Source organism: Meleagris gallopavo, chromosome 14, assembly GCF_905368555.1.
Source record: "Meleagris gallopavo chromosome 14, MGAL_WU_HG_1.1, whole genome shotgun sequence".
Lineage (NCBI taxonomy): Eukaryota > Metazoa > Chordata > Aves > Galliformes > Phasianidae > Meleagris > Meleagris gallopavo.
In genome coordinates this window covers 19285168-19311604 of record NC_139417.1, presented here as the reverse complement: position 1 = coordinate 19311604, position 26437 = coordinate 19285168, and the positions used below count along the sequence as shown (strand labels likewise).

The following is a 26437-nucleotide window of genomic DNA, read 5'->3' as shown; positions in this document are numbered from 1 at the left end:
CGCGGGTCGGAGGCGGCGGCCGTGGAACTACCGCACGGAGCGGCGGCCGCCATCGTCCGCCGGCTCCACGAACCGCCGCGAAGAGCGGAGCGGAGAGGAGCGCCGAAGCAGCACGGGACGGCCCCGCGCCGCCTCTCCCCGGCCGCGCGCGGCGCCGGGCGGAACTGGGCGCGGGCGGAACCAACCGCGCGGGCAACGCCGCGGCGGGGCCCGTTTGGGCGGCGGACCAACGTGCCACGTCTGAACCGCGCGGCCGCCCGCACAGCGATCGCCGCCCGCCGCTCCACGGCCCGCAGCCGCCGCTATGGTAGGCGCGGGGAGGGCGGCGGGCCGGGCCCGGCTCCGCGGGCGGGGAGGCGTCTCGGGGTAGAGCGGGGGGCGGCGGAAGAAGGCGGCGGTGCCGGCACTGCGGGACCGGGAGAGGCGCTTCGCTCCGGGCCGGCCGTGTGCCCCCGGCCGGGCGCGGCTCCGGGCCCGTGCGCGGTGCGATGCTCCCTAACCGGCCCCTTTCCCTCCGCAGGTTTCCGTCATTAACACCGTGGACACCTCTCACGAGGACATGATTGTAAGTGTGCGCTGCTGCTGCTGCTGCTGCCGCGCGGCCTCGGAAAACGCGGCTCGGCGCTGTGAGGCTGCTGTGCCGGGCTGTACCGGGACTGCGGGGTCAGAGGGCACGGTGTATCCGTGCGGAAAGGTTTCTGGGACGTGAAATATCAAATCCCGGCTACAATTCTAGAGTGCTATTTCGTAATGGGGAGCAGGAAAATGGAAAGGAGGAAAAGTTTAATGCGGTTTTCGTGCTCGGGGTTGTTTCAATGGAACAAAGTACAGCTGTGTGCTGCACGGCATGGGAGCTGGGTGACAGCGCTGGTTTCCTTGATGCGGGTGTTTGCGGGAGCTGCCGTGCAAGCATGCATAGGAGGAAGGATTACAAAGCAGCTTATGAGAGCAAGGAGTGCTGTTAAACGCTGATGTTTCAAGCTAAACCAAAGACGTTAGTGCAATTACACTGAATGTACACTGTAAGAAATGACAGCAGTAACTTGGCCAAGGCTTTGCACTTGGTGGCACCAAGCTCCTGTCCTCTCCTGAAAGCGCTGTGCATCCCCACTCTGAACCCAACCTGCTGCACGAGTAGCGCTTGTGCAGTCAGAGAAAAGAGCAGGTGGGGAAATAAATGACTTGTGTGGTTTGTCTGGATTATTTAAAGACTGTCCCCCTTATCCTGTCATGTTGGGACTCAGTGATCTGCTTGCAGTTCTTAGAGCTGCTTCCAAAATGTAATGATGTTTATTAAGAAAGCAGAGCTCACATGGGCCAACAGCACCTTCTGTGTTGCCTTGCAGCACGATGCACAGATGGATTACTATGGCACTCGGCTGGCGACCTGTTCTTCAGACAGATCTGTGAAAATCTTTGATGTTCGGAATGGAGGGCAAATCCTCATTGCAGACCTAAGAGGGTAAATGGTCTTAAAAGATGATGTTCTTCGCAAGTCTTTAACATTTTGTCCTTTTGCCTTTCGGTGACTTAGGATGTGTGGTAAATTCTCCCGGGTGGTTCTTTGTGGCTCGTTGTTCTAAAGATCTGCTGAGAGCCTCCAGGGGGAGCAGAGACGGTTAGAAGTAACGCTGTGGCTTTCTGATTCACTGCTTACTTAACACCTATATTTCTATAGAGTTAAACTCCCAATCTTAATACAAGGATAAATGTTTGGAATTGTTTTCAATGGTAATGGCTTTGTCTGGCAGTCATACCCTATTTTTCATCTTGGTTTTACTCGTATTCTTCATATCATTGTATCAGTGATGTACAGACCACCAGTTTGCCACAACAGGAATGCATTTCTCTCAGCTTTTCCAAATAATGTTGTTTCTTGCAGGCATGAAGGTCCAGTGTGGCAAGTTGCCTGGGCTCATCCTATGTACGGAAACATCTTGGCTTCCTGCTCCTATGACAGGAAGGTTATTATCTGGAAGGAAGAAAATGGCACTTGGGAAAAGACCTATGAGTACACAGGGCATGATTCCTCAGGTGTGTGGTGTCTGGAACTGGGAAGTGAAACTGGGACAAGGATGGGGTTTGGACTGGAATAAATCCATCATTGTTAAGGAAGAAATCTTCCATCAGATTGTGAACAGTTAATGGAGAGAAGACAGTAAGTCTGTTCCGCACAGGGGGGACACGTACAGAATGGCATAGTGTTGGATAATCAGTTGTCTTGGTACATACACAGGACAAGTTTGCACAGAACAAGTAAATCAGCTTTGGATAAACAAGGTCGTAGGGTACTGAAGTCTTGAAATAGCTTTGTATGTGTCTGCTACAGGACGAAAGGAAAAAGGAACTTTAGTATGCTGTGTTTTGTTTTTCCAGTTGAAACTCTTTTGTTGAGATGATTGGTTCTCCTACAAGCAAAGCTGAGAAGTTTCTGAAATGTTCAGTATGCCAAAGAAAGAAGAGGTGCTTTGCTGTTCAGTATTGCTCTTTATTCTCAAACGAATCAATTAGAATACTCTTGATCCATGCTCTTAAGACTAAGCCAGGGTTAAAAATGAGTATATAATAGATGCATACCTTTGTTTTGTTACTGATCTAGACTTCAAATGCTGTGCCAGCTTGTCAGCTTTTGTTCTAGGATCATTGATATCTCTTCACTGTTGCACAGGATAGTCAAGAGGGTTTTACCTCATTGAAAGTGCTGTTCTGGTGGTCTGTATCTAGAATGGGGCTAAACATAGAGGCAGTTTTCCATCGTTCAGTAAACTGTGGTAATTGTCTTTGCTGAAATTCAGGAATGCTAAAACTCTTCTTAGCTTGCAAAGCTGCTCACTTTTAGTAACCATTCACTAGTACAAGTCAGCAATTGGGTTAGGCAGTTTTAGTTAGCGCTCTGCGGTAACCCAGTCTGTCTCATCCCTCACAGTGAATTCTGTCTGCTGGGCACCACACGACTATGGGCTGATACTGGCCTGCGGGAGCTCCGATGGCGCAATTTCATTACTGAGCTACACGGGTGATGGGCAGTGGGAAGTCAAAAAGATCAGCAATGCACATACTGTAAGTTGGAGCCTCGGATGAGCATTGAGTTGATGCTTCAGAGAATATGCAGACTAGCTAAATAGTGAAATACAATTAAGTAATGTAAATCATTTTCCAGAACCCTAAATAACTTGTTTTAAATAAATCCAAAGTAAGAAACTATATTTACAGTAAGTAAAATGGAGCAGAAAATAATGTGAAAGCCATGTGATAATACATCTGAGTGTGATTGTTAAACACAGTGCTGGAAGTTACATAGTGGGAAATGGCCTTGATATTAAGAACACCTCCTGCGATCTGGCTGTGAGTAAACTTCAACTAGAAGCTGGAAAAACTGCAGAGAAAAACTTGTGTTTTCCCACAGCAGTGGAACTTTTTGTTTAAATAAAACTTGGCAGGCATCTAAGCAGTTAATGATGGTGGCTTGCATTAAAAGAAAATTGAGCTGTGGGCCCACAGATTCTCTCTGCATTCCTCACTCCTAGCAATGGCCTACATCTTGCATCTCTTTCTTCTTTTTTTTTTTTTAATCTGTCTCCACTGTATACATTTCCAAGATGATATTTGCCCATAAGACAGTTACTAAGCTACCTAACACTTCCTGAATAAATGCACAGTTGAGAATAGACCGTTTCTGAAGTTCTTATCCATCTAATTATCCATCCAGCATAGATGTCCTTTGCTCCCTCCACAGCTTTTAGTGATGATCTTATTTTTTTCCTTATATAGATTGGATGTAATGCAGTTAGCTGGGCTCCTGCTGTTGTACCAGGCAGCCTTATAGAACAACCATCTGGTCAAAAACCAAACTACATCAAAAGATTTGCATCTGGTGGTTGTGACAACCTTGTCAAGATCTGGAAGTAAGTCCTTTCTTACCAGGCTTAAGAACTTATAAATAAATAAATAAATAAAAATAATTAAAAAAAGTCATTCTTTATGGTCTCTGAATGTCCCTAATAGCACCTTGAGTTATACTTCAGGCATCTCTATGCTTTCATCTTTAACTATTACTATTTTAGAAAAGTACTTTAAAAATAGAAACAACTTAGTGACTTAGAAACACTCATAGAATTCATGCCAGATCTGCTTAATCTTATCTTGAAAAGTGGCTGTTTAATTGTCTTTGATTACTGAAATTTGTTATTTGCAGAATAGCAGATCTCCATACAGTAATTGAAGACCAAATGTGTTTCTCCTGTGTTGCATTCTGTTCTCTAGAAAGGATTTTGTCAGCTTAAGCCATACAGCTTTTTGGAGGAGAGTAAGGAATGTTTGTGCTTTGTGCTATCGGGATAAAACCAGAGGCTGAAAGCAATAAAAAGTCTTCCAGAACAGTAGGTGGAAAGCACAGCTGGCATTGCTGCCATCCTTCCAACTGTGTAAATGTATTTTCAGAGAAGAAGATGGCCAGTGGAAAGAAGAGCAGAAGCTGGAGGCACACAGTGACTGGGTTCGAGATGTAGCCTGGGCTCCATCCATAGGCTTGCCAACAAGTACCATTGCTAGCTGTTCACAGGTGAGACTTCTAAAGGAGTGAGCTGTACTTGTGCCTTGCTTTTGGCTGGAGTAAGAAGAAAGACCGTTACGTACAGCAGATGTGCATATAGGCACACTTAGAGTTCACATCAGTGTAAGTGCAGTCATAATTGGAAATGCAAAGAAGCTTGTTTTTGTGTTACCAACTTGTGGCCAGCCAACCCAACCTGTTTGTCTTTATAGGATGGCAGAGTGTTTATCTGGACATGCGATGATGCCTCTGGAAATTCATGGTCACCAAAATTGCTGCACAAGTTCAACGACGTTGTCTGGCATGTGAGTTGGTCCATTACTGCAAATATACTTGCAGTGTCTGGAGGAGACAATAAAGTGAGTACTGCAGCCTCAGTTTACTCTTGCATGTCATATTTTTGCTTCTGTTGTTTTGAGTTAAGGCTGCTAAAGACTTTCCTTTGATGCAGTAGTGGGGGGTTTTTTTTGTGTGGTTTGTTTGTTTATTCATTTATCTAAAGGGGAGGAAGACCCTAATGTCTGGCAAACTACATGCATTGCATTCTTAGTCCTGATTGGAAATGTAGGCTTAATTTTATTTTGTAGGGATACTACCACCAGAATTAATTCTCACTCCCTTTATTGCTGGATAACGATTTAGCAAACAGCTACAAATAATTTGATGCTTAAAACAACTCTGACACACTGCTGTATTGATAGACCATCACCGTCTTAGTGATGCGATCATTACAAAGAAAATGAGAAACGGAGAATGTTTAAGGCTAAAACCTTTTCCTGCTCTGTTTTTGAGGTCACGCTGTGGAAGGAATCAGTAGATGGGCTGTGGGCATGCATCAGCGATGTCAACAAGGGCCAAGGAGGAGTGTCTGCTGTTACAGAAGGGCAGCAGAATGAGCAGTGATGTGAGACTGACCAGTCCAGCTGCTGGAAGCGATCGCTATACCTGACTTGCAATGTTTCTTGAATCAGATAAGAACTGGTTTTATCCAAACTGGACACAAAATGGGAAATAACTGTCCAATTTTATGAGCGCTCTTAACCAATACTGGGAGGCTACAATGTGTTGATAATCAGCCTTAATTGACATTCCCTTAAATTAAAGATGAAGAGAGGAGCAAAGTACTGTGCCTTGTGCTACTCCCTGATCCTGTAAAAATTGTAACCTGCCTTCTGGTTTAGGAGTTGGATTTAATTGGATACACTTCAAGCACTCGAGCAGGAACAGGAGGAGGCAGGCAATGAAAGTGCTCACGTGTGAGCCCATCTGTGTAAGGGGCAAATGCTCTGCCACTCAAAGGCCAAAACTATTTCAAGTGGCGGGGCGGGCTGGTGGAGTTAGCAGTAGACAACATTCTGGTGGTACTGAAATGGTGCTTGGGTTTCCCTAGAAGTAATGTGCTCAGATACATGAAAACCTCCAAAGATGAAAAAGAGTAGCAGAATGCATATGTATTTTGCTTTACAGTAATCTCAAACTTGTTTATTTAATGAACATCAACAAATGAAAATACTATTTGAAGACATTCTTTTTTTTTTTAGCCACAATTCTATATTGTACCTCAGGTTTTTGTTTAGACAACAAAATAAAGTCTTATTGGTTAAAGCCTGGTATGCTGTATTTGGTAATCTTTCACAGGGGCCGTATGGGGGATTTCGGTAGTCTACCTTGACAGGTGCCTTAGTGTGGCTCTCATGTATGGTATTTGTACATGGCTTTGTAAGAGCTAGTGAAGGCCTAGTCTGGCCAGAATCCACAGTATGCCATGAAAATGCAAGGGGCTTCTGTTAGAGTAATTCTGTTAGGACCCGGAAGCTCTCCAGTGGTTCATCACTGCCTACTTCCTTTGTGCCCCTTTGTGTTCTCTGCCAGCAGGCTCTCGGACAAAAGTCAAGATGGAGATCTAACTCTGCAAGAACTTCTTAACCTAACTTTGTTGCAGAGGGGATTTGATCCATTGCCTCCGCTTGTTCTCAGCTCCCTACTGCAGCTACCAGCTTTCTTGGTGCTACCAAGTCAGCCGATACCATGGACGTGTTTCAGAAATGATTTTCTTTTAATAATTGGATCATTCCACAAATCTGATTTGAAACATGGCTGCATGTTTCAGGTATTTGAAATAATCAGCTAGGAAGCAGTAACATGAGACATGGAATCTGTGAAAGAGAACAACGTGGAACTGCATCCCTAGGAAAAAAAACTAGTTTCAAAACCTGCAGATGTGCTAACGAGACCGTCCTCGTTGGGCAGAGCACTGTTACGATGGGTGCTCTGTGTAGTGATGCTCCAAGTTACGTTTTTCCATCAGCAAATCTGACTCAACTAAATTCCTTCTCATCTTCCATCTCACACATTTCCCATGCCTTCCTCCATCCTAACACTGAAGGTTTGTGATCTGTAGCATAGAATAAATCCCACAGATGAGCCACATCATTCAAGTCTAGTTAGAACACAAGCAACAGAAGGTGTACATTTGTCATCCTTTACTGTGTGCTCCTACTTCATCCCTATTGTTCTCAGGTTTGAAGAAAATCCTCACAGGATGTTTTCTAGAGCCTCAGACATTGCTACAGCTATTCACTGACATCTTCAAAGTGCAGTATTTCATTTTCAAAGTAACAGAAATGATGTTTCCAGGTAACATCTTTGCCTTCAGTCCTCCTACAAAGGACAAGGAAATCTGATAGAACCCAGAAGAGAATGTAGATGAGAGGAAGCACACTTGGGGCAAACACAAGAGACGTGGCCAGGAATTCAGTTCTGCTTCTTTTCTGTTACACCACACCATATAACAGGAAAAGGGCTATTTTTTGGAAAGGGAAAGTCCTGAGCCATTACAGCTACTAGTTTTTAGAAGGAATGATGTTAATGCCACAGCAGAAAAATGAAATGAGAAACACACAATTCCCTGCACAACTTCATTATACATAGAAAGGAACTCAGCAACAGATGTATGCCGTTTTCATGGTGTTGTAGACTGTTATCTTACAGGCACACCGTGTTTCCAAGGAATTTGAATACACGTCAGACTGCATTTACAGAAATAGCACAGCACAGAACAAATATCCCTATATAAATATCCTATATAAGGTGCTTCAGAAAGCAGCAGTTTGGTGAAGCAGCAAAGGTAACCCGGAGAAGTTTCAGAGCATTTCTAAGCTTTCGCCAGTTTCCCTCTGTAATTTCTCTCTGCTAACCTATCTGCTCCAGTTATTACATCTCAGTTATAGAAGAAAACACAGTAAGTAATAATCTCTTTTGACGGAATATATTGCCTTTTTGCATGCAACAAATGTGCTTTCTTTCTATATCTGTTTTTAGAAACAACTGCATATCATTCAAATCAGGAGAAATAAAGCACCACCTAACGAAGACAATCATGTTTCTCAGACTTGCTCTGCTAGGAATTCTCCTTCTCAGCATCCTCGGGACAGAAACTGCTCAGGCTGGCTCTAGTTTTTTAAGCCCCGCATATAAAAACATACAGGTAAAAATTCAGAATAATGCTTTTTTGAAATTGTCTTCCTCTATAATTTCTTGAAGCCAAATTCTTTACAGTGTTCAGAGGTTTGGAAGAATGTTTCTGGAAGAAGAAGGAGGAATTCCAGAGAATGACTGTAACAAACCATTCACATGAGAAAACATAACTACTAATCTTAGAAACAAACCAACAAACTGAACAAAAAAAACCCACAAAGAAATGCAAAGGAGCTGTTTAAATAAGTTGTTAACTACACTTTGAAAATGAATTGGAAGGTGGCTGTTCCATAAGGAACCCTAAAACAAACGGCTGATAAAGTGGATGCAGAATAGTAGTACAGTTATTGTATACCTAACGTCCACGTAACTTTAAAAGAAGTCACTGATAGCTTTAACTAATCATAACTTTAAAAGAAGCCAGGGATGGCTCTAATTAATTTGCTGCATCTGCATTAATTATGAATTCTATTTTCCCTGCTACAGACCAATTTGATTATGGGAGTTTTATACAGGTGCTATTTTGCTTGCTTTCTAGCAACAAAAGGATACAAGAAAACCAACAGCAAGATTACATCCCCGAGGCACAGAAAGCTTTTGGGATACAGATGAAACAGCGGGAGAAGATGACAATAACAGTGTTGATATTAAGGTGTGTATTTTTCATTCCTGCTCACATACAAGTTCAAATGATTTTGTTGGAGCAGGAATACAATTCCTGCCACAGGAGATGTACAATTGAAAGCCACAGTCATTTAACTTGAAGGGCACGTAGGAAAAGACACGTGAAAACTGCCAGCATTGACAGCATGAAGTAATTCAAAAGTATCTGCACAAAGGCAGATCATGATCTCCTGTTAAGGATTCACTTACATTTCAGAACTAACATGCAGTAATGCAAGTTTCTTCTAGTTTTATCTCCTCTACTTTATCATGCAGTAGCCATGTGTAATATTTATCAGACGATCATTACATGTCTCAGCACTATTAAATGAATGGACATCATTTTTCTACCTGTTGCTTATTCTCACGCCTAACACAGAATTAACCTACAGTGCCTTGTCCAAAAATCATCTGCTCAACTCCTTTAATGTTTTTATAGTTTAATGTTCCTTTTGAAATTGGTGTCAAGATAACAGAAAGAGAGTATCAAGAATATGGGCAAGCATTGGAGAAGATGCTACAGGACATTTTTGAAGAGAATGCTAAAGGTAATTTCAAATAAGACATAAATGCAGAAACTTGAAACAAAAAACAAAAGCCACCCCACAAATGTCCCATCTGTCATGTGAAACAGTCAGAACAGCATTTCAGGAATGACTGGGCTAAGTAGCTAAGCTGCCACTAAGAGAGCAAGTGAAGTGTCTGATGTTCAGAAAACACTGGTTTAACTTCAAAGAATGACAGCAGAATAAATAAGAGCATTCTAGATGACTCACTAATAATGTTCTGAGTACTAACTCTCACCACAAACTGGTTGCTTCTTTTTGTTTTGTTTTTTAGTTTTGTTTTTACCTTTACTGCCCTTCATTCTTTATTTGCACTCAACTATATTAAGCTGTCCTTTCCAAATCTTCTAAGGGTTTTGTCAGGCTTCAAAACTCTATTATGCATTCTAGTCACCTCGGGCTTCTTCTTTCACCCAGCTTTTCAGGATCCCAAGAACTGCCCTAAGCACTTCTCTCTACACTCTGAATTCCTTTTGTAGGGCCGCTTTTTCGGCCATTACACAAATAAGACAATTTTATGCATGCATGCCCCAGCAGAATGTAACCACCTGAAAGCTTTATCTGTCTTCATTTGGGTGCTTGAGGCACTTCTGTACTGATTGGCAAAACGGGATTTTCAGAAAAAATATTAAGATTTTCAAAATAACCTACCTATCTTTTGGCTTTTTAGAAACTCAGACAAAAGACTAAAGCAAGCTGAAGGACATCCACAGCACTAGATGGCCTGATTTGAATTTTACTTTAAAACGAACTGAATTTACATCTCTACGAAGAAAGGAGGACATGAACTTGAGTAGTTTGTTTGCTCTAAGAAAAAGACAAGAATCTACAAGCAAAACTTCAAAGGGTAATGTGAATCACAGGCTGACATGTAGACTTATTTTATTTCCTTCTTTAGTATCTACTGTGATTATTTTAAATGACATATTTGAAAGCTATATGAATTCTTTCCGAAACTGATGGAAACTCCATCTTATGCTTCTACAGACATCTGTAACAGAATAAAGCTTATGCTGAAACTGCAACCATTTGTTATTTTTAAGAGTATCTCAAACTAGATGGCTCACGTAATATACTGTGCAAACTAAATGTACATGGAATCAACTTTCAGTCACCAAATTTGCTTAATTCTCAAGGGATGTGTTAACATGGATATTAGCAAGGAAACCATCCAATATCTCTTCCAGTTAAAATAAAATCAATTTTTCAGTTAACTTAGTCAGATTCAGAATCATACCTGTCCTAGTGCTAGATATCAGAAAAACAACTTATATTTTCATGCTACAAGTGCATACACCACTGTGCTCCACTGTGGCACACATTCGTTTCTGTACATAAGCAATTATGTGCTTAGAAATGCCAACATGAATGCCCATGTAGAGATTTATGAATCCATGATTTTCTGGTCAGTGCCCTGAAGACGTTTTGTAAAGTACCCCAGGCGAGGCTAATGTGATAAAGGTAAACACAGCTGCAAGGCTCAGTTCTTCGGCACGTTCTTTTTTCCTGACACAGAATTTATCGCCCAGGTGAACTGATTCCTTTGATACCACTAGCAGTACCTTGTGTTATACCACCAGAAGGTGGTATAACTTCTGTACAGGCAAAGGGGAAAACTAAAAAGGAGTAAGTATTTCCAAGACAACTAGAAAACAAATATACTTAGATGCTTAGCACTAATTCAATAGCCATAACATTTTGGTACCACAATCAGAAGAAATAGTGTAATGGTTTTCCTGCCCATTATAGAACAAATGCCCAGGTACAGATCTTACCAGCATTTGCTGTACAGCTCCATAAGTCATGCAGGTGCCTAATGGTTGCCTGTAGAAAAGCAAAACATAGGGACAGTAGAAGGTTTCTCAGGTGTGCAATCTTGTCTGCAGTGCACAGTTAGTCCTGTCTGAGAGTGCTGACATGGACTCCTCAGGTACACAACCTGCAGAAGTGTTATGAAAGGGAAGAGTCAAAACACTGAAGTCACATTGGCAATCCTTAGTTCTACTACTGGTGTTCTCTCTGAAAAATATTAAATGTTTTCCAAGCATGTTCCATGAAAGCAATCAATCAATATATTTCCCAACAGCACAGTGAGGAAACTCCTGGCGAGAGACGGCGCATAAATCCTTCCCTGAAAAGGAAGCTCTGCAGTTTGGGTCTGTTTCTAGAGCTCTGACAGAACCGTAGAGGACTGGAGAGGAAAAAAAGCATGGGTTGGTTAGTCTACAGAATCAAAATCGAGGCAAGGCTACCACGCTGTTATCCGGCTAAGCGGGCAGCATTCTTCTAAGGCTGCTCCAAACAAACAACGAAGGAAACCACCAGCCACCACCAGCCCCTAAGAAGAGCAGAAAATCACAACCTTTTCCCCAACGATCTAAACACAGTGGTTTCTGTATTGCAAATACAACATCGACCTCAGGAGGGTGGCAGAGCCCAGTAACGCACAGCCTCACGAGGCTGAAGCAGGTCTGATGCGCTCTGCCGCCCGGAATAAAACCTAGCACGGCATCCTACAGCGGTTCGAGATGACTTGTACAGCCTGCAGCAGTAAGTTGGCAAACAGCAAACCCAAACTTGCTGCAAAAAGAAAGGCGTTCTGTTGCAACGAGGTGCTTTTACACTAGCTTCCTGCCCGAGCAGAGCTTCCGCAGCCCGTGACGGCCGTTTCCCGGCTGTCACACGGAGAGCCCCGCAGTGCCGCGGTTCTGCCTCTGACGGGACGGGGGAAGCTTTTTAGAAAACCGTGCCTAAAGCTCTGCGCTCTCAGACGTACGTACCTTCCCACTGAGGAGGTACAGAAAGTCTGCCGCAGACCAAAGCGCACGGCTCTGCACGGCCTCAGAGCGGAGAGCGCGAGGGAGCCGAGGCCGATCCTGAGGAGGCGGCCCAGTAGGCGGGACCTCAGGGAGGTCCGCTGCGCCCATTGGGAGGCTCGGAACCGCTCCCGACACCGATTGGCTGAACTCGCTCCGAGAAGGGCGGGAAGAAAGAGTCCGCCGCGCCGCTCGCTCCGCTCGGGCCGCCTTAGCGATGCTCCGCGGGACCGGGGGGCAGGCGGCGGGCGGCGGCCCGGCTCTGTGCCCGGGCCCCGGAGGAGCTGTTGGACCGCGGGGAGCGCTGCAGCAGGCTGCAAAGAACAGAGGTACCTGTCTGACGTGCAGGGAGTGCCGCGGGGCGGGCCGTCATGCGGAACAGCGCGCGAAACGCGAGCGGCATTCATTGACCTGTGTGGTGCGCGCTGTGTGGTACCGAGGCGCTCCGCAGCGCGATGGAGCGTTGCCGGCAGGCGGCATCGTTGTCTCCCGCAGCTCTGCGGGGCGGTGCCGTGCCGTGCCGTGCCGCTCGGCCGCTCTCCCTCTTGCGCTGCCGTTCAACAGACAGCAAGCGGGTAAGGAACGGCACCGGAACCCATCCCAGAAATCAGTGAGAGAAATACCAGCTGCTTAGCAGTGAGGATGCGCGTTTTACACCGCTGCTACAGTCGCCGATGGCTGGGTGCAGAGAGGTGCTGGGCACCCCATGGACACATCACAGTGCTTTAGAAAGCTGCAGAAAGGCGATTTTCTGTGCTATGAATCGTGAGAAAGCTGGATATAGAGACAGGGCTTCTTCCATTTTTTATTCTCAAGCTTATTAATGAAGTATAAATCTGAGATTAAAACATTATATCAAATAGCAAACATAAGAGTACCATTACTGTAAGACTATGCAGAATATTAGCTGTGTTATAGTGCACTTAATAAACATCTGGTAAGGTTCCATACCTCAGAATATGTCTAAGATTAACATGGAACAAAGGAAAGAATAACACAGCTGGCTTTGTGAGGCTGCAGGAGCCAGCCCACGTCATCTGTACTGTTTTATCCACTGCCAAAATAAATACAACTAATCAAATTTCAACTGATTGAGGATAAATTTGAGGACACTTTAAATTAAAACCCAAAACGTATAGTAGTCACCAGGTGAAACACAACGAGAAGCCTTAGCAATGTTTAAAGGACACTTAGGAAGAAAAACAACTTTCAGAGACACCCTATGAAGTGCTCACTGCTGTCCTATAGCTCCTGACAGTGAAACTTGCCTAGACCTCCATGACATAACACATATAGCTGGTACAGCAGCCCACAGAGCAGATCAACCTGTCTTACAGCTATTTTCAGTGCAATTCACATTGAGATTGACCATAGAGAATATATCTGAGAACTTGCATAGAAATTCCCTTCTCTGCTAACAGAGCGTTTTTGGGTATCCAAAGAGTATATGAAATAGATCATTTGAAAACTGAAACCTCCTATCAAAGATTTGTCTCTTCATATACAATGCAATGACAATAAAGGGCACTGCTAACCAATTGTGGATCAGTGGTTGCTCTGTAACTTCTAGGACTGTGGTATTTTAATGAGACACCTATTATCTGCAGATACTTTTTGAAATACACAAGAAAAGGACCTTAAATATTTTTGTAATGCAGATGAGAAGAAAGAAGGCATTTCTGTTGGCAGAGCTGTGCTGAGCCTCAGCCTGTTTTGGAAAGATATTTTCTGTTTCTTAGTGCCATCACTTTTCTTCAGAGAAGGATAATGTTTCTGATCCAAATCTGCTACTCAGACTTCAAGGAGAGGTATACTTTTATCATCTTTCTAATGAAGAATCAGTCCTTATTTCTTCTTGTAAGTTGGTCACAGCTAATAAATCCATCTGGTTTAAGAATCAAAAAGTTCAGAACTGCTTAATTTGTCTTCTTCATACAGCAAAATATTTTCCATTAGCTTCTTTTTTTGGTCATTTATTTTTATTTTCCAGGATGCCTCTCTGGCTAACGCTGAAAAACAAAAAATTCCAAATACTGAGAAAAAAATGCATCTGCGTCTAAGGCACAGACAGCAATTTTAAATTAAAAATTTGGTTTAGAAAAACTGACAGAAAGGAAACAGAGAACATTCTGTAGATTTATTGGTAAAATCATAAGCAAGGAGTAAGAGCCCAAACTGTTGTAAAGACTTGGGTTAGAAGAGAAGCATGGACACTTCTGCCAAAGCACCCGAACCATCACATACCAGAACGTTCTGCACCCTCAGACTTATCTACATTTACCTTGGGATGAACATGCAGAGTCAAGGTCTGCATTTTTTGACTGAAATGTGCTTTGTGCAGTAGCAGCCATTTCCAAGTTGTCATCACTTCTGATGCATACTACATTTCTTTCCCGGAGTCCGTTTGCTTTTGTTTTCTCCTTTATCCTGCAGTCAGAGCTCGGAGTATTTTCTGAATTGTTACAGTTGTTGCTGAATAGCTCATCTGTAGATTTCTCTTCAGGATTCCAGATGAAACTCATCGATTCATCCGATTCACAAGGGACCCGTGACATCTGCAAACAGTGAGCGTCAGGTGGCACGACTCCTACTGAAGGTGTGCACTGACCACCACTGGCCAGGAGTACGGGCTGTGTGCTGTCCTCTTTATTCTGCCCTGCAGAAGGGGCATCCATGCTGAGGTTGGTGGTCTCATCATCAGTTTCTTCTGGAGTATTCACGGAAAACCCAGAAGTGCTGCCTCCACAGATGTAATGCTCTCTCAATTTATTTTCAGCTGTTTCCGTAATTTCAAGCACCTGTTTTAAAACAACAAAATAAATATAATCCCTATACCCCTTGCTACACACATTATTGGCAGTCCAAAAAAGTTGGGGCACAAACATTGTAGCTCTAGACCTTGCTGCCATGAAGGCTAAATTCTCAATCAGATTGTTAAAATATTACCTCTGCTATGTTAGAATTCTTCTTTCTCAGACAAAGGCAGATGGCTGAGGCAAAATCAATAGCAACCTCTTCCAGCAAATGTCCTGCTTTCTTGTCCAGGTATTTACAGCATATTTCCTTGGCAGCTAGCTTTTCCAAATTCTTGACTTTGGAGTGTGATTTTTCTTTTGCCAGTTGGATTTCATCGGCAATCATGTCTTTCTATTCAAAGGAGAAAGGTATATTAAGTGAAGACAAAATTAATAGCACTGTTTAATTCCATCTAAATCACTGAGAACAGAAGTCTTCCCATGTACTTGTTATTACTGCTCCTCGACAGCTGGTTTATAGATCTAAAAACTGTAAGTGATCCCCCTTTGTACAAGTCACAGAAATGTTGCTTTCACAGTAGAGAAATGGCCAAAGATTTTCTTTGCATGTGTCTGATGTCAAATTGCCTAAAGCAAACCCAGCTGCTCTGTGCTTATATCCACCCAAAGGAATGAAAAATCGTCAACGCTGCACATAGCAGCATTTATGCACAGGACTTTTAAAACTATTTATTAAAAGAAATCAGAAACTCAGGATCCTTTGTTTCCTGAAGCTATTTGGACGTTGCTGAACTGTTTGGAAATTATACATACGAAAACTACCATCTTCCTCTTAAAGGCTTCAACAACATGGCAAACCAGAAGGAGTGCATTGCAGAGAAGGATTATAGGTGGAGTCTGTTTTTATGAAGATGGTGTTAATGGTATTCAGTGAGCCTGGGCAGTTCTGGCTGCTTGTGAAAGCAGTTTGCGTAGTTTTAATGACAGCCTGGACAAATTGGCCAGGATACAAATTCCAGACACCAATGTAATACTAAAAGCCTGATAAACATGGTAATGAGCAACTGCAGTCAGAGCCCACCCAGATTCCCCACTCAGTCTGACTCGTATCACCCCTTCCTGGCACACAAAAAGCCTGCAGCAGCATTTCAGCACAAAGTGTGAAAATAAGCATGTGCTTAAAACCAGTTATGCTGCAGCATCTCCTAACATAAGCAAGGGCAGTGCTCATGAGTCTGCTGTGTGAAATGGGAATACATACTCTCCTCATGTCTAAAGGTGATGCACTGTTGATGTTAATGGAACCACGATATAATTTCTAGCAAATCTCTTCTTTAAGGTGTGTGAAGCAAACTGCATTTCTATAAAATTAAATTCACCTCATGACAGCACCTCATTCACTCGTGTTAGTGTTCATTATTTCTGCTTTTCCTTACCAGATAAATAGGGCTCCTTCCTTCATCCAGTGCCTTAATCCCTGTCAGTATCTCTGCTAAGACCTAGAAAGTTTATTTGACAGATAAACAATTTGTTCACAATAAACTCTGTCTTTAAATGTCTACATGTAAAGGAATAATGAACTATTGAACTGCCAGGGCATTTTAGATTTCATTTTTATTTTAACACTTAACAATGCCAAATTTGGGCAATATTTATGACAGCTTAAATCTACCTCCAGAGGCAAGTCCAGATTTTATACTTAGGTGCAACAGATAATAAAAAACGAAATGAAGTTCAAAAAGAAGACTGTCAATATCAATTTACATAGGAAATGACACCAAACAGAGAAACTTCCTGTTAAAATGGAAACTTTTGAGACAAGTGACGTTTTGAACTCTTATCTCAGCTGAACTTCCAAACTGACAGATGTTTGTAGCAGTGGATGGGGCCAATCTGTCAGAATTGTGAGAACCAAACAGAAAACTTTCTGCTACTCTTTTTCTCAAACTACCAACAGTAATACATTTTTTGCAACATTTTACCATTTTGTTGTTCCTAAGATTCACATCACTTTGTCACAAACTGAAGTAGATTTGGAACATGCAGGTAATTAAAAACAGAATCTCAGCTCGTTATATAGTTAGCAATTGGGAATAAAATTGCAGGAACAAACAACTATGTGGGGAATGTGCTCAGACATCCGTTTTCCTGTCTACAAACATCAACAACCACAGCAGAAGATGGAAAAAGGCAACCTACCACACCACAGCCAAATACGTCAACTTTTTCTGTTAACTGCCCATGCCTGACAAAATCTTCTGGCAGATAAGTAAGAGAAGCTTGCAGGACTTTGGTTTTCATCACAGTATATTTGGACTTTTTATCGGCAGAGTACAGTCGCAGACCTGAATGCCCAAGCTTTGGCGTAAAGTTTTCATCCAACAAGACATTTGAGCTGTAAAAGACAACACTGGTCAAGTAATTACTTTAACTTGATGTGAAATTTTACACTTTTCAAGTAAAGGCAAGGTCTGAGGGGGAAAACTTCCAGCATTTGACCTGCTGTGTAACAGTGAAAGGGTAAAGACAGGGAGATAGGAAGAGGGGATTTAAGAGCACTCCAAGCATTGCTTCAGAAGAAAACACTTCCATCATTTATAAAAGGGAGACAAATTAAACGTGATCAGGTGAAGATGAAGGTCCTACAGAGCAAGGGACAGCAGAATGACGCTGCAAATGAATATCGACATGATAAAAGCTTTCAGGTGCTTCTGTTGAAGAAATCCTGGAATTAATGAGTGTACAGGTAATGCCAAACCCCTCACCTCTTGATATTCCCATGAAGAATTCCAAAATTGTGTAAATACTCCACAGCTCGGATGAGTCCCACAGAAATACTAATTCGTGTCTCCCACGCCAGTGGAGCAGAATCGTCCTGCAAGGAAGGAATGGGGTCGTTTTGTCTTCTTTTAACAATGAAAACGACACAGCAGCAGTACAATTTCATTCTAAAGCCTGTTTTGGTCCCACTGCAATCACAAGCAAAATGCCAGCTGGCCTAAATCAAAAGTTTTGTCCAAGGCAGAGTTTGTGATTTCTAGGCCTAGGAAGGAACTTACTCTTGCACACTGCACAGTGTGCTTTGCCTGCCTTGTGACAACAGTGTGATAAGGATACAGCAAAGGTCATACTTATTGAGAGCATCAATTATACGCCATCACAGAGGCACAGGTCTGGTTTTGATGGATTGCTTTTCTGCTCCTTCTGTCCTATCTCTGCAAATGCTCTTTCAGTAGGTCTGGACACCTCACAGTGTTCTCTCTTAAGCCCTTCTAAAATGTTGTAGGAGTGAATGAAAATGATGAGAACCACATTCCCAATTCCAATGAAATATAATGATATAGACAGGTATGTTTTGCAGATTAGTTATTACTTGAAAAATCTGAAGGCTGCAAAGCAGAAGCTTTTTATTGACCCGATCTGCCTTGCTGTAGTGAAACTGAAAAAGAACGTAATACCTACAGACAGCTCATCTGGGCTCTTTTGGTCTGTTTCTTAGAATTACAAGAGATCTTTCTCCTTTTCATACAATAACGTGACTTGTAAACACACATAAATAATGGACTCGGGTTATCTGCTTACTTGATGCTGAAGTTTGTTCTGTAGTGATCCGTTAGGCAGGTATGGATATATCAGACAGTGCAACTCAGATTCTACTGTGAAACCCAGCAGCTGCAAAATGTTGACATGACAACACCTGCAGGCACAGATCAATAATGATTTACAAATGAAACGAGAGCAACACAGAAAAATGCATTCTTAAGCTGGAATAAATCCCTACATTCAGGACAATTGGGAATTACATTTCGTACTACAGCCACACAGAACAGCCCTGAGCGGGTTCACAGAAAGCTACACTAGCAGCAGAGACAAGGCTATAGCACAACCTGGTTTTGAGCAGCCAGAAGGGATACAAAGCTTCAGGAGACACCAGGCCTTCACCATCTCCAAGAGTGGCAAGGGGCAGTGCTTGCTTTGCAGGGAACAGCACATCTCTGGCAGGCAGGTATGCTGCTTCCTCAGGGCATAACCCCAGTGCCTGGGGGATACGCACATCAGTGTGACCGAACAGCCCAGGAGCACAGTGCATGCAGGATACACAGACTGCTCACCGAAAGCAAATCTGCACTTCTGTATGAAAAAATCTTTGGGTGGAATTTGGGCTTGTGCATTCGGTCTGAAAGAAAAAAAAAAAGAAAACATGCAATAGAATCTCAGCAGTAATTACGTGGTGCTGCACTCCTGCAGGCCTTTTACTCTCTAGATGACAACTTTAGCAAACAGGCTGTTTTCACTGACGACCGTATTGTGTCATAGACAACAACTATAAATTAGAACAAAAACTGGCATGAAGGCATTCCTGATCCTTATCCATTATCGATGCAGGCAGCTACCCCCAGGCTACTCCCACAAATACAGTGAGTTGAACTACCCATGTGAGGAAAAGCTCACGTACATGATTGCTGCATCTAGGTTTACTAACATAATTTCTCTTTTACTTCTTTTTTATAGCAGTTCTTGTTCTCTGCCCACAGAATATTAAATGACAATTGTTTAAGAGATTCTAATAAAATACCTCCTGCAAAGAAAAAGAAGTGGAGCACTTGCCTCTTTCAGTCTTTTGATGACATACACCATGTTGTGCCTCTGACCTTTGTAGACATCTGCAAAAGTGCCTTCACAAATTCTGCTCTTGTCACTGAAGCCATCTGTGGCATTAGTAACTTCTTTCTGGGTCCACAAAAGGCTCCCACTGGGGAGATCAGTCATCGTCTCCTGCTGAGGAGGGGAAGAGCTGCAGGGCTACACATTGGAAGAAGAGACAAGTTAATCTCATAAACATTTGTATGCTTTCTCCGTCTCTTTCAGGCATCATATTTCTTTTCCATGAGCTAAATGAGCCTTGTGATTGTAGAAAGAAATTGTGACAGGTGCTGCGCAATCACTCGGTGTGGTTTCCACTTGTAATACCTGTGTTGATTTGTCTTGCTGGTAGAAATATTCACAGTAGAAGACACCTAAAAACAGCTAATCTGCATTTCCATCCTTCCCAAACAACAGAGTCAGTTTTCTTTAAAAGTCCTTATATGTACTTAAAGTGACATCAATTTAAGCCACAAAGCCCATTTGTCTTTATGCCTGAGGCATATATCATGGTACTGGATCAGAAAGGAGTGTCTCTCATGCTATAATGTACTTATTTTCTCCTAAGAATTGCACAGCTACTTCTGAAGTGCTTGCAAAATAGTTGCTTCCAGTCAGACAAGTCCTAATGCCACTTGTTATTACAATTCCACTATAGCCTACACAAAACCGTACAGCTTTCACAACCTTAATTTACTCCAGACCTGAGAAAACAAAACCTCGACTACCCCTCAGGAAATTCTGAAATTACTGTGTTCTTTGTAGCAACCTTCTCCTATTGCTGTTACTCTTGAACCACATCATCTTGGACGAGTTACAAGTCTTAAAGCACGATCTTCTTTAGAAACAAAAAGCAAATTAAAAAAAAAAAAAAGAAAAAAAAGAGGTCAGTGCAGGACGAGGATGGGACCAGAGTGCACACAAGGATCTGGAAAACACACTCTGAAAAAGTACAGGATGGTTCCATCTAGATGGTCTTGCAGATAAGAGAGCTATAGCGAGGAGTAACAGAAGACTGTTGAAATCGTCAGGAGCATGAGCAAAACAGCTCCCAGCAGGATGGCTGGGCCTTGGGATGGGGCTCAGAGGGATGGCAGATTTTCAGTTTTCAACTAGATAAGGCTCTGGACAACCTGACCTCAACGTGACACCGGCCCAGTTTTCAGCAGGAACCACATTTTAAATTTAAACTAAAAGTGTGACATTCCAACTAGTCAGTCGTTTATGCTGGACTGTCCTACGATCCCAGTAGAAATATTGGAGTCTGCTGCAAAATTTAGAATGGAAATTCCTTCAAAATTAATTGCTACCTGTGGGCATGTTAGCCACGCTAAGCCATGTAGCACTGTTAAATGTATCCCTCACTGGTCTCTCGTTGGCAGAAAAGAAAAAAAGAAGCGAAGCAAAATTTAAGTAATTAGTACTATATTCAGTCTAAACATAAAGTTGAGGAGTAAACTTTAATTGAAAAACACAGAACGTCATAAAGCAAATTCTTATTGTTATAATCAATGAGAACTAAAGGGATTTACCTTCACACTTGATGAGACAGAAGGATTTGACTGTAAGGATTTCAAAAGGTCTCTTGGGGGAGGTGGTGGAGAAGGAAGTGAATACAAGGTTCCTCCAGAAACAGCATCTGAAATTGAATTAGCAGCACTGATAATACACCTCTTTTTTGTGACATTGCTGCCACTGACTCATTATGAGCATCCAGGATTTTGCTGAAATGCCTAACCACGCACAACCTATGGCTGTCAAAACGTGAAATGCCGTCTATGGAGCTATTGCCCGGCTCCGCTGTGCGATGACTGCGAACATCCCTCCAGCCCTGGCTCAGGGACACGGAGCTTCCAGAGCCTCTGCCTGCACTGCTGTTCACACGCTCTCCTCCACACCGTGGTTCTGCTCCATCTCCCAACAGAGCTGCTTGCTGATGCTTGCACAGCTCTCCATCGGCCCAGATTTGTGCTGTGTGGAGAGAAGGACTGAGGGCGTGAAGTTACGCACAGCTCTAGCGTTAGCATGGCACTGGTGCTCTCACAGACCTGGGAGTACTTCTCTCACAGCCAGGACAGGTACAGAAAGGAAGAGCGGGTGGCTGTGTGATCAAGCTAGAGACTGACAGCTCAGGAGCCAGTAGTGCTAGTTGAAAGGCAAATATTCAATTGGACCATTTTGAATGGAATGCGTTCATTTATACTGAAGTGAAATTCAGCATTCTTGTCTGTACGGTCATTTCACTGTTACTGAAAATCAGGTTATATTATTTTACTTACTACATGCTGGTGATATTCCTGGTTGTGAAGGCTCTGGCGATGGCAACAGACTTATCTCATTTTCTCTCTCTTTGTGTTTGTTTTCTGTGGGAGTTAAAGATACGTTCTCCTGTTTAGGTGAGTCTACCAGCTCTTCTTTTTCAGAGGTGGTAATGCTGGAGGGTGATATCCCTGCAAAGGAGATCGAAGGAAAGAGGAGTGCCGTGCAGAAGGAAGTCTGACTGATCAGTTAGCAGAAAGTAATCCCCATCGGGAAAGTGGACTATCCATTAAAGCAAACATTATGAATGCTTTACAGATACTGTTAAATTGTTTCAGTAGCACTGGTATTTAAATTCAGATCTGAAGAGCACATACATCTTACAAGGAAATATTAAAACCAGATTAGGCTACAGCTGGGACAGGAACAAACTGGAAATAAAAAGATATGAAGACACTCCGCTACGCAGAGCTGTCAAAACCTCCCGACAAAGCAGCTGAATTCTGGTCTGTGAGAGGTAAATGAGGGGGAGGAGGAGCCTGGAAATGCTGAGTGTGCACCAGAGATGACACAAGAACTTTCTAGTGCCTATTAACCACATTTTCCTGGTTATAATCCTGTACTCTTGTTTCTATCTGGTATCTTTTATCAGCAATATATTTAACATTTACATAAAAATATAAATTAATCTTTTGATATGAAAGAAAATAAGCACAAGTACCAATACAAGCTTTTTGTTGTACTGTTTTACCAGCTTGTCATCTTAAGTACAGCACTCTGCATTTGAAATCAGACAATAGCTTTGTGTTCTTTGTGCACAAAGAAAGCACTGGGGATATCTGAAGCCAGGAGGAAGCTGGAGTTTTAATTTCAGCTATGCTCCTCATAAACCACTTTCAGTAGAAGTGAAGCTTAGAAGGCAAGGTATGACAATTCCAGTGCACTGCAGCTCGGACCGCAGATGGGAGCGTGTCTGTGTAGGGCAAGCTTTTTCCTTTGACTTCCTTCTGGAGTTTTTAAAGCACCAGAATGCTGTGAGATCACACACACCACAGGTTTTGGAAATCACTGAGTTTCAAGCAGTCTGCAGGCCTTCTGTTCCAGCTGGCAGTCCCTGCGTTCTGCAATTGCTGACCTTCCCCTGCCGGTACTTTAACCTAGAAGCCTCTACAATTTGGATCACTTCCCTCTTTCAACCTATTTTTCATGGTTTTTCACGAATTTTGCAATTTCCTGCACATCAGTCAAACAGGTCACCACTGAAACTGAAGAACTAACACAGGAAAAAGCTTGTTCCAACAGATATCCAGAAGTGGGACTGGAGTTGCGCAAGAAATTGTCCAAGGCAGAAACAATAGAAACAACTCTCCTGCAAGTAACCTGCCAGCAAAACATTCACCGGGGTGTCCTGTCTGAGTCTTGTAAGTCAGACTGAACAGCGTTATGGTAACACAGTAACTGTCAAGAGTTAGAACAGTGGCTTTTTGAAGCGCCCAACAGAACTGAAAACCAAACCCACTTTCAGCTCCTTGCACAACCCTGCACGGAATACCTTGTCACAAAGGAAACCAGAAACAAAGGGGCGTTTTTTGTTTCTCAGAAGGTGAGGGCAGATTTTTTCTGATTAAGCCACAGCATACAGGGTGGGATTACAGCAAATCAGTGAACAGACCGAATGAAGGAACACTCCAAAGTGAGCCAGCTGCAAACAAAGGCGGGCCTGAGAGCGCTGCAGCCGGGCAGAACAGCGATAGCTGAAGGAGCAGCCGGCTGCAGCACGTACACAGCACCGCCAGAAACTCTCTGTGGATTGTGTGAGATACACAATGGGCACAGAAGAAAACAGTTACCACAGCGTGGAGGCCAGCGGCTACTCCAAAGCATCTGTAAAAATAGCATTATGAGGAGCCAGGCTTATTGCGTTGGAGAGCTCCAGACCCAGTTTCTTCACGTTGTTTTCAATCCCGTCCACTCAGGCTGGACCTCGCAGCCACATTTCACAACTGGTTCACTACCATACGCACTAGGGCAGATGGAAATTCACTTTCCTGTAGCTCTGTTCACTCTGTTGAGGAGCGAGGAGAGAATTGTTACCATCTCCTGAGTGGGGTGATTGAGTTCAGCCAGAGCGGTTCTGAACGAAGGGCTGTCACAGCCCAGCTGTGCGGAGCAGCACTCCTGCTAGGGTGGGTGGCAGTGGCGTTTCATTACAGAGATGGAATTTGCCTAAAGCGCGCTTGTGCTTAATATCGCTTTTTAATCAACAGAAATTCAGAATACCCTCCTTAAAGATTTTTGCCATCCTAAAATAAAGTTTCTAAGTCACACTAGTACCGGGAACCCACAAAAAACCCAGCTGTGCTATATATAGAACTGCAGTGGCAAGCAAACTGTGACACACAGTGGGAATTTCCATGAGCAACGCCTGTCGCTGAGTGCCAGCTGTGTGTGCTGCCAGCCCTGCCCACAGGCAGCTCACAGCAGAACAGCCTCCTCCCCAGCTGCGTGCAGGCAGTGCCCCGCACACCTCCCATCTCCTGTCAGCATGCGCTGCTGTCAGCTTTGCCCAGTATCCATGTGCACCTGCATCGTACTTCTCTGATCTTTTCGGGCCACTAACTAACTTTTCTATGACTGTCTATGGAGAACAGGCAAAAGTCACACGAACACTTCCTTCCCAAGAAAGTGGATTTTGGGTGGTAATATGTGGAGAGGGGAGTAGAGGCTGCTGCCAGCTTGCCAGGACTCTCGTCCAGGGTTTCACAGATCCCACAGCAGAGCTGTGCTAAGACACCCTCTGGCTTATGAAAATGGATGGCTGCCATTGATTTCAATGGAGAAAAACTGCAAGTTATATTTAAAAGTGCTGTGACTTCTACAGGGAAATGGTTTGCCTTAATTAGATACAGCATTTTCAAAGCGTCATCATCCAACTCAGAAAAGTAACCAAAATACAGCAAACGGAACCAAGGCAAGAACAGTGAACTGGGCAAAGCACTCCTTTGGGAAACGTTCTCACAGTGCAGGAAAGCAGACTGCATAAGCAAAACTGCTGATAGGTTTCTCTGCCACGAGTTTGTTGGCTTTTAATGTATAAGGGCAGAATTTCAGTGGGGAACAAGGACAAGTATGAAAAATTCACACATCCACAACTCAGCTCCGTGGTAAAACAAGGATGTGTTACAGAGCCATCTTCATGCACAGCACAGCCTCACTCTGGCAGCTCCTGAAGCACCTCAGAGACACTACGAGCTGGGCTGACAGACCAGACCAGACCAGCGGCCCCTCGTCCGTGTCAGCTCTTCCCTTCCCACCATGAGCAGAAAATAAGAAGCAGCAGACACTTCACAATTTGAGCACAAGGTTCCCAGCAAAGAGTTCCTTCAGCCTGCGCAATGAAGACGGGGGCGGGCACAGAGCCGGGCTGCTCACAGGTGCTACTCACAGTCCAGGATGACCTGAGCCGCCCGGTAGAGCTGCAGTGCCTGCAGCAGCTCCAGCAGCTGCCGCACGGTCGCCAGCCTCACACCCCACCACCACATCAGCTCGCGGGTGATGCTGATCCCCGTCTTCTCCATGCATTTGATCTTCCGCAGCTCGGTCTGGTCAGTGATCACGTAGGAGGCTGCGGGAGACGGGAGGGCTTTGTTAGCAATGGGGAGAGAGCGAGGGCGGGCAGGGAAGGCACCTACACGCCAAGCTTCTTTCATTCGGTTTTAAAAGCAGGGACCGCCACACGCTAGCTGCGTGGACGTGAAGGAAATCCAGTTCCTGGAAGTAGGATATTATTTTTATTCTTTCAAACGTTCAAAAAACAAGTTCCTTATGTGGAGACCCAAAAAGAAACCCCTCTCCGACGGCTCAGCGCGTCGTCACCGTCCCCTGAACGCCCTCACCTGCGCGCCGCCCGGCTCCGGTTACGTTCCGTCGTGGCAGCGGACGGCAGCGGCTGGACGGGGCTGGAGGGGCCGCGCGGGCGGCGGCGGGGACCGGCAGCGGGGGGGGCGCGTTATCACCGGCGGGCACCGGGCGGCTCTGCGGGAGACGCGGAGCGGACGCGGCGGGGGCCGGGAGACGCGGAGAGGAGCCGTGGGGGGGAGGGCGCGGGGCCCGAGAGCGGCGGGGGGAGCCGGGGAGCCGCGCTCACCGAAGCGCATCCAGTCGCTGTCGCTGAGGCAGTCCATCTTCTGGCAGAAGTCCTCCAGCACCCAGGCCGGCATGCTGTGCACGTAGGGCGACGGCGGCGCCATCTCCCCGCGGCGCCCCGGCCCGCCCGCGGCCATCAGCTGCCGCGCGTGGCCCCACGGAGCGCCGGCCGGGCGGAGCATCCCGCGCTTCCTCCTGCCGCGGGGGCGCGGCTTCCTGCGGGCTGCGGGGCGGGGCGGCGGATCTCCGCTCCGGGAGCGGCGGCGTTACGAGCTCCGCTCCGCCTCGGGAATGCGAACCTCGCGGTGCCGCGAACGTGTCCGCTTCCCGCCCCGCGCCGAGGAACCGCCGAAACCGCGGCCGAAACGTCAACTAAACGAAGCCGCGGCGTACCGTTGTTTGAAGTACCGATCGTAAGGACGCTCTGTGTGTCGCTGTTTATGCCGTAGCGAGAGCTGTACCGCCAGCCACGGCTGCCCGCACAGCCGGCCCTGCCCCGAGGCAGCCGGGCTGCTCCCCGCACCGGGACCAGCGCAGAGCTGAAGCTTGGGAGCCGTT

At 44.6% G+C, this 26437-nt stretch overlaps 3 protein-coding genes and 1 long non-coding RNA gene across 5 annotated transcripts; 2 read left to right on the top strand and 2 right to left on the bottom strand.

Moving 5' to 3' along the window:
- Window positions 1-166: 166 nt before the first annotated feature.
- On the top strand, window positions 167-6163 carry SEC13 (SEC13 homolog, nuclear pore and COPII component). Its single transcript, XM_085236035.1, has 9 exons — window positions 167-307; window positions 521-565; window positions 1347-1462; window positions 1883-2034; window positions 2927-3060; window positions 3772-3905; window positions 4441-4561; window positions 4765-4911; window positions 5345-6163. Exons 1-9 carry the CDS (start codon window positions 305-307, stop codon window positions 5453-5455), a joined length of 963 nt encoding a protein of 320 aa, XP_085092161.1. The 5' UTR covers window positions 167-304; the 3' UTR covers window positions 5456-6163.
- On the bottom strand, window positions 5527-12162 carry LOC146543447 (uncharacterized). 2 transcript variants are annotated; one of them, XR_014886421.1, is made up of 3 exons: window positions 12039-12162; window positions 11034-11197; window positions 5527-8135 (listed from the first exon to the last, which is right to left on the bottom strand). It is a non-coding gene; the product is annotated as an uncharacterized LOC146543447 (long non-coding RNA). The 2 variants fall into 2 exon arrangements; XR_014886420.1 differs by having other exon boundaries at window positions 5527-11197.
- GHRL (ghrelin and obestatin prepropeptide) lies at window positions 7836-10052 on the top strand. Its single transcript, XM_031555629.2, has 4 exons — window positions 7836-8039; window positions 8568-8681; window positions 9132-9240; window positions 9929-10052. Exons 1-4 carry the CDS (start codon window positions 7836-7838, stop codon window positions 9946-9948), a joined length of 447 nt encoding a protein of 148 aa, XP_031411489.2. The 3' UTR covers window positions 9949-10052.
- Window positions 12163-12853: 691 nt separating the features above from the next.
- IRAK2 (interleukin 1 receptor associated kinase 2) lies at window positions 12854-26094 on the bottom strand. Its single transcript, XM_085236031.1, has 13 exons — window positions 25881-26094; window positions 25179-25358; window positions 21754-21924; window positions 21007-21113; window positions 19439-19633; window positions 18943-19007; window positions 18413-18527; window positions 17596-17705; window positions 17030-17225; window positions 16267-16329; window positions 15021-15221; window positions 14356-14872; window positions 12854-14083 (listed from the first exon to the last, which is right to left on the bottom strand). The coding sequence occupies exons 1-13, from the start codon at window positions 26059-26061 to the stop codon at window positions 13965-13967; spliced, it is 2220 nt and encodes a 739-aa protein (XP_085092157.1). The 5' UTR covers window positions 26062-26094; the 3' UTR covers window positions 12854-13964.
- Between the last annotated feature and the right edge of the window lie 343 nt (window positions 26095-26437).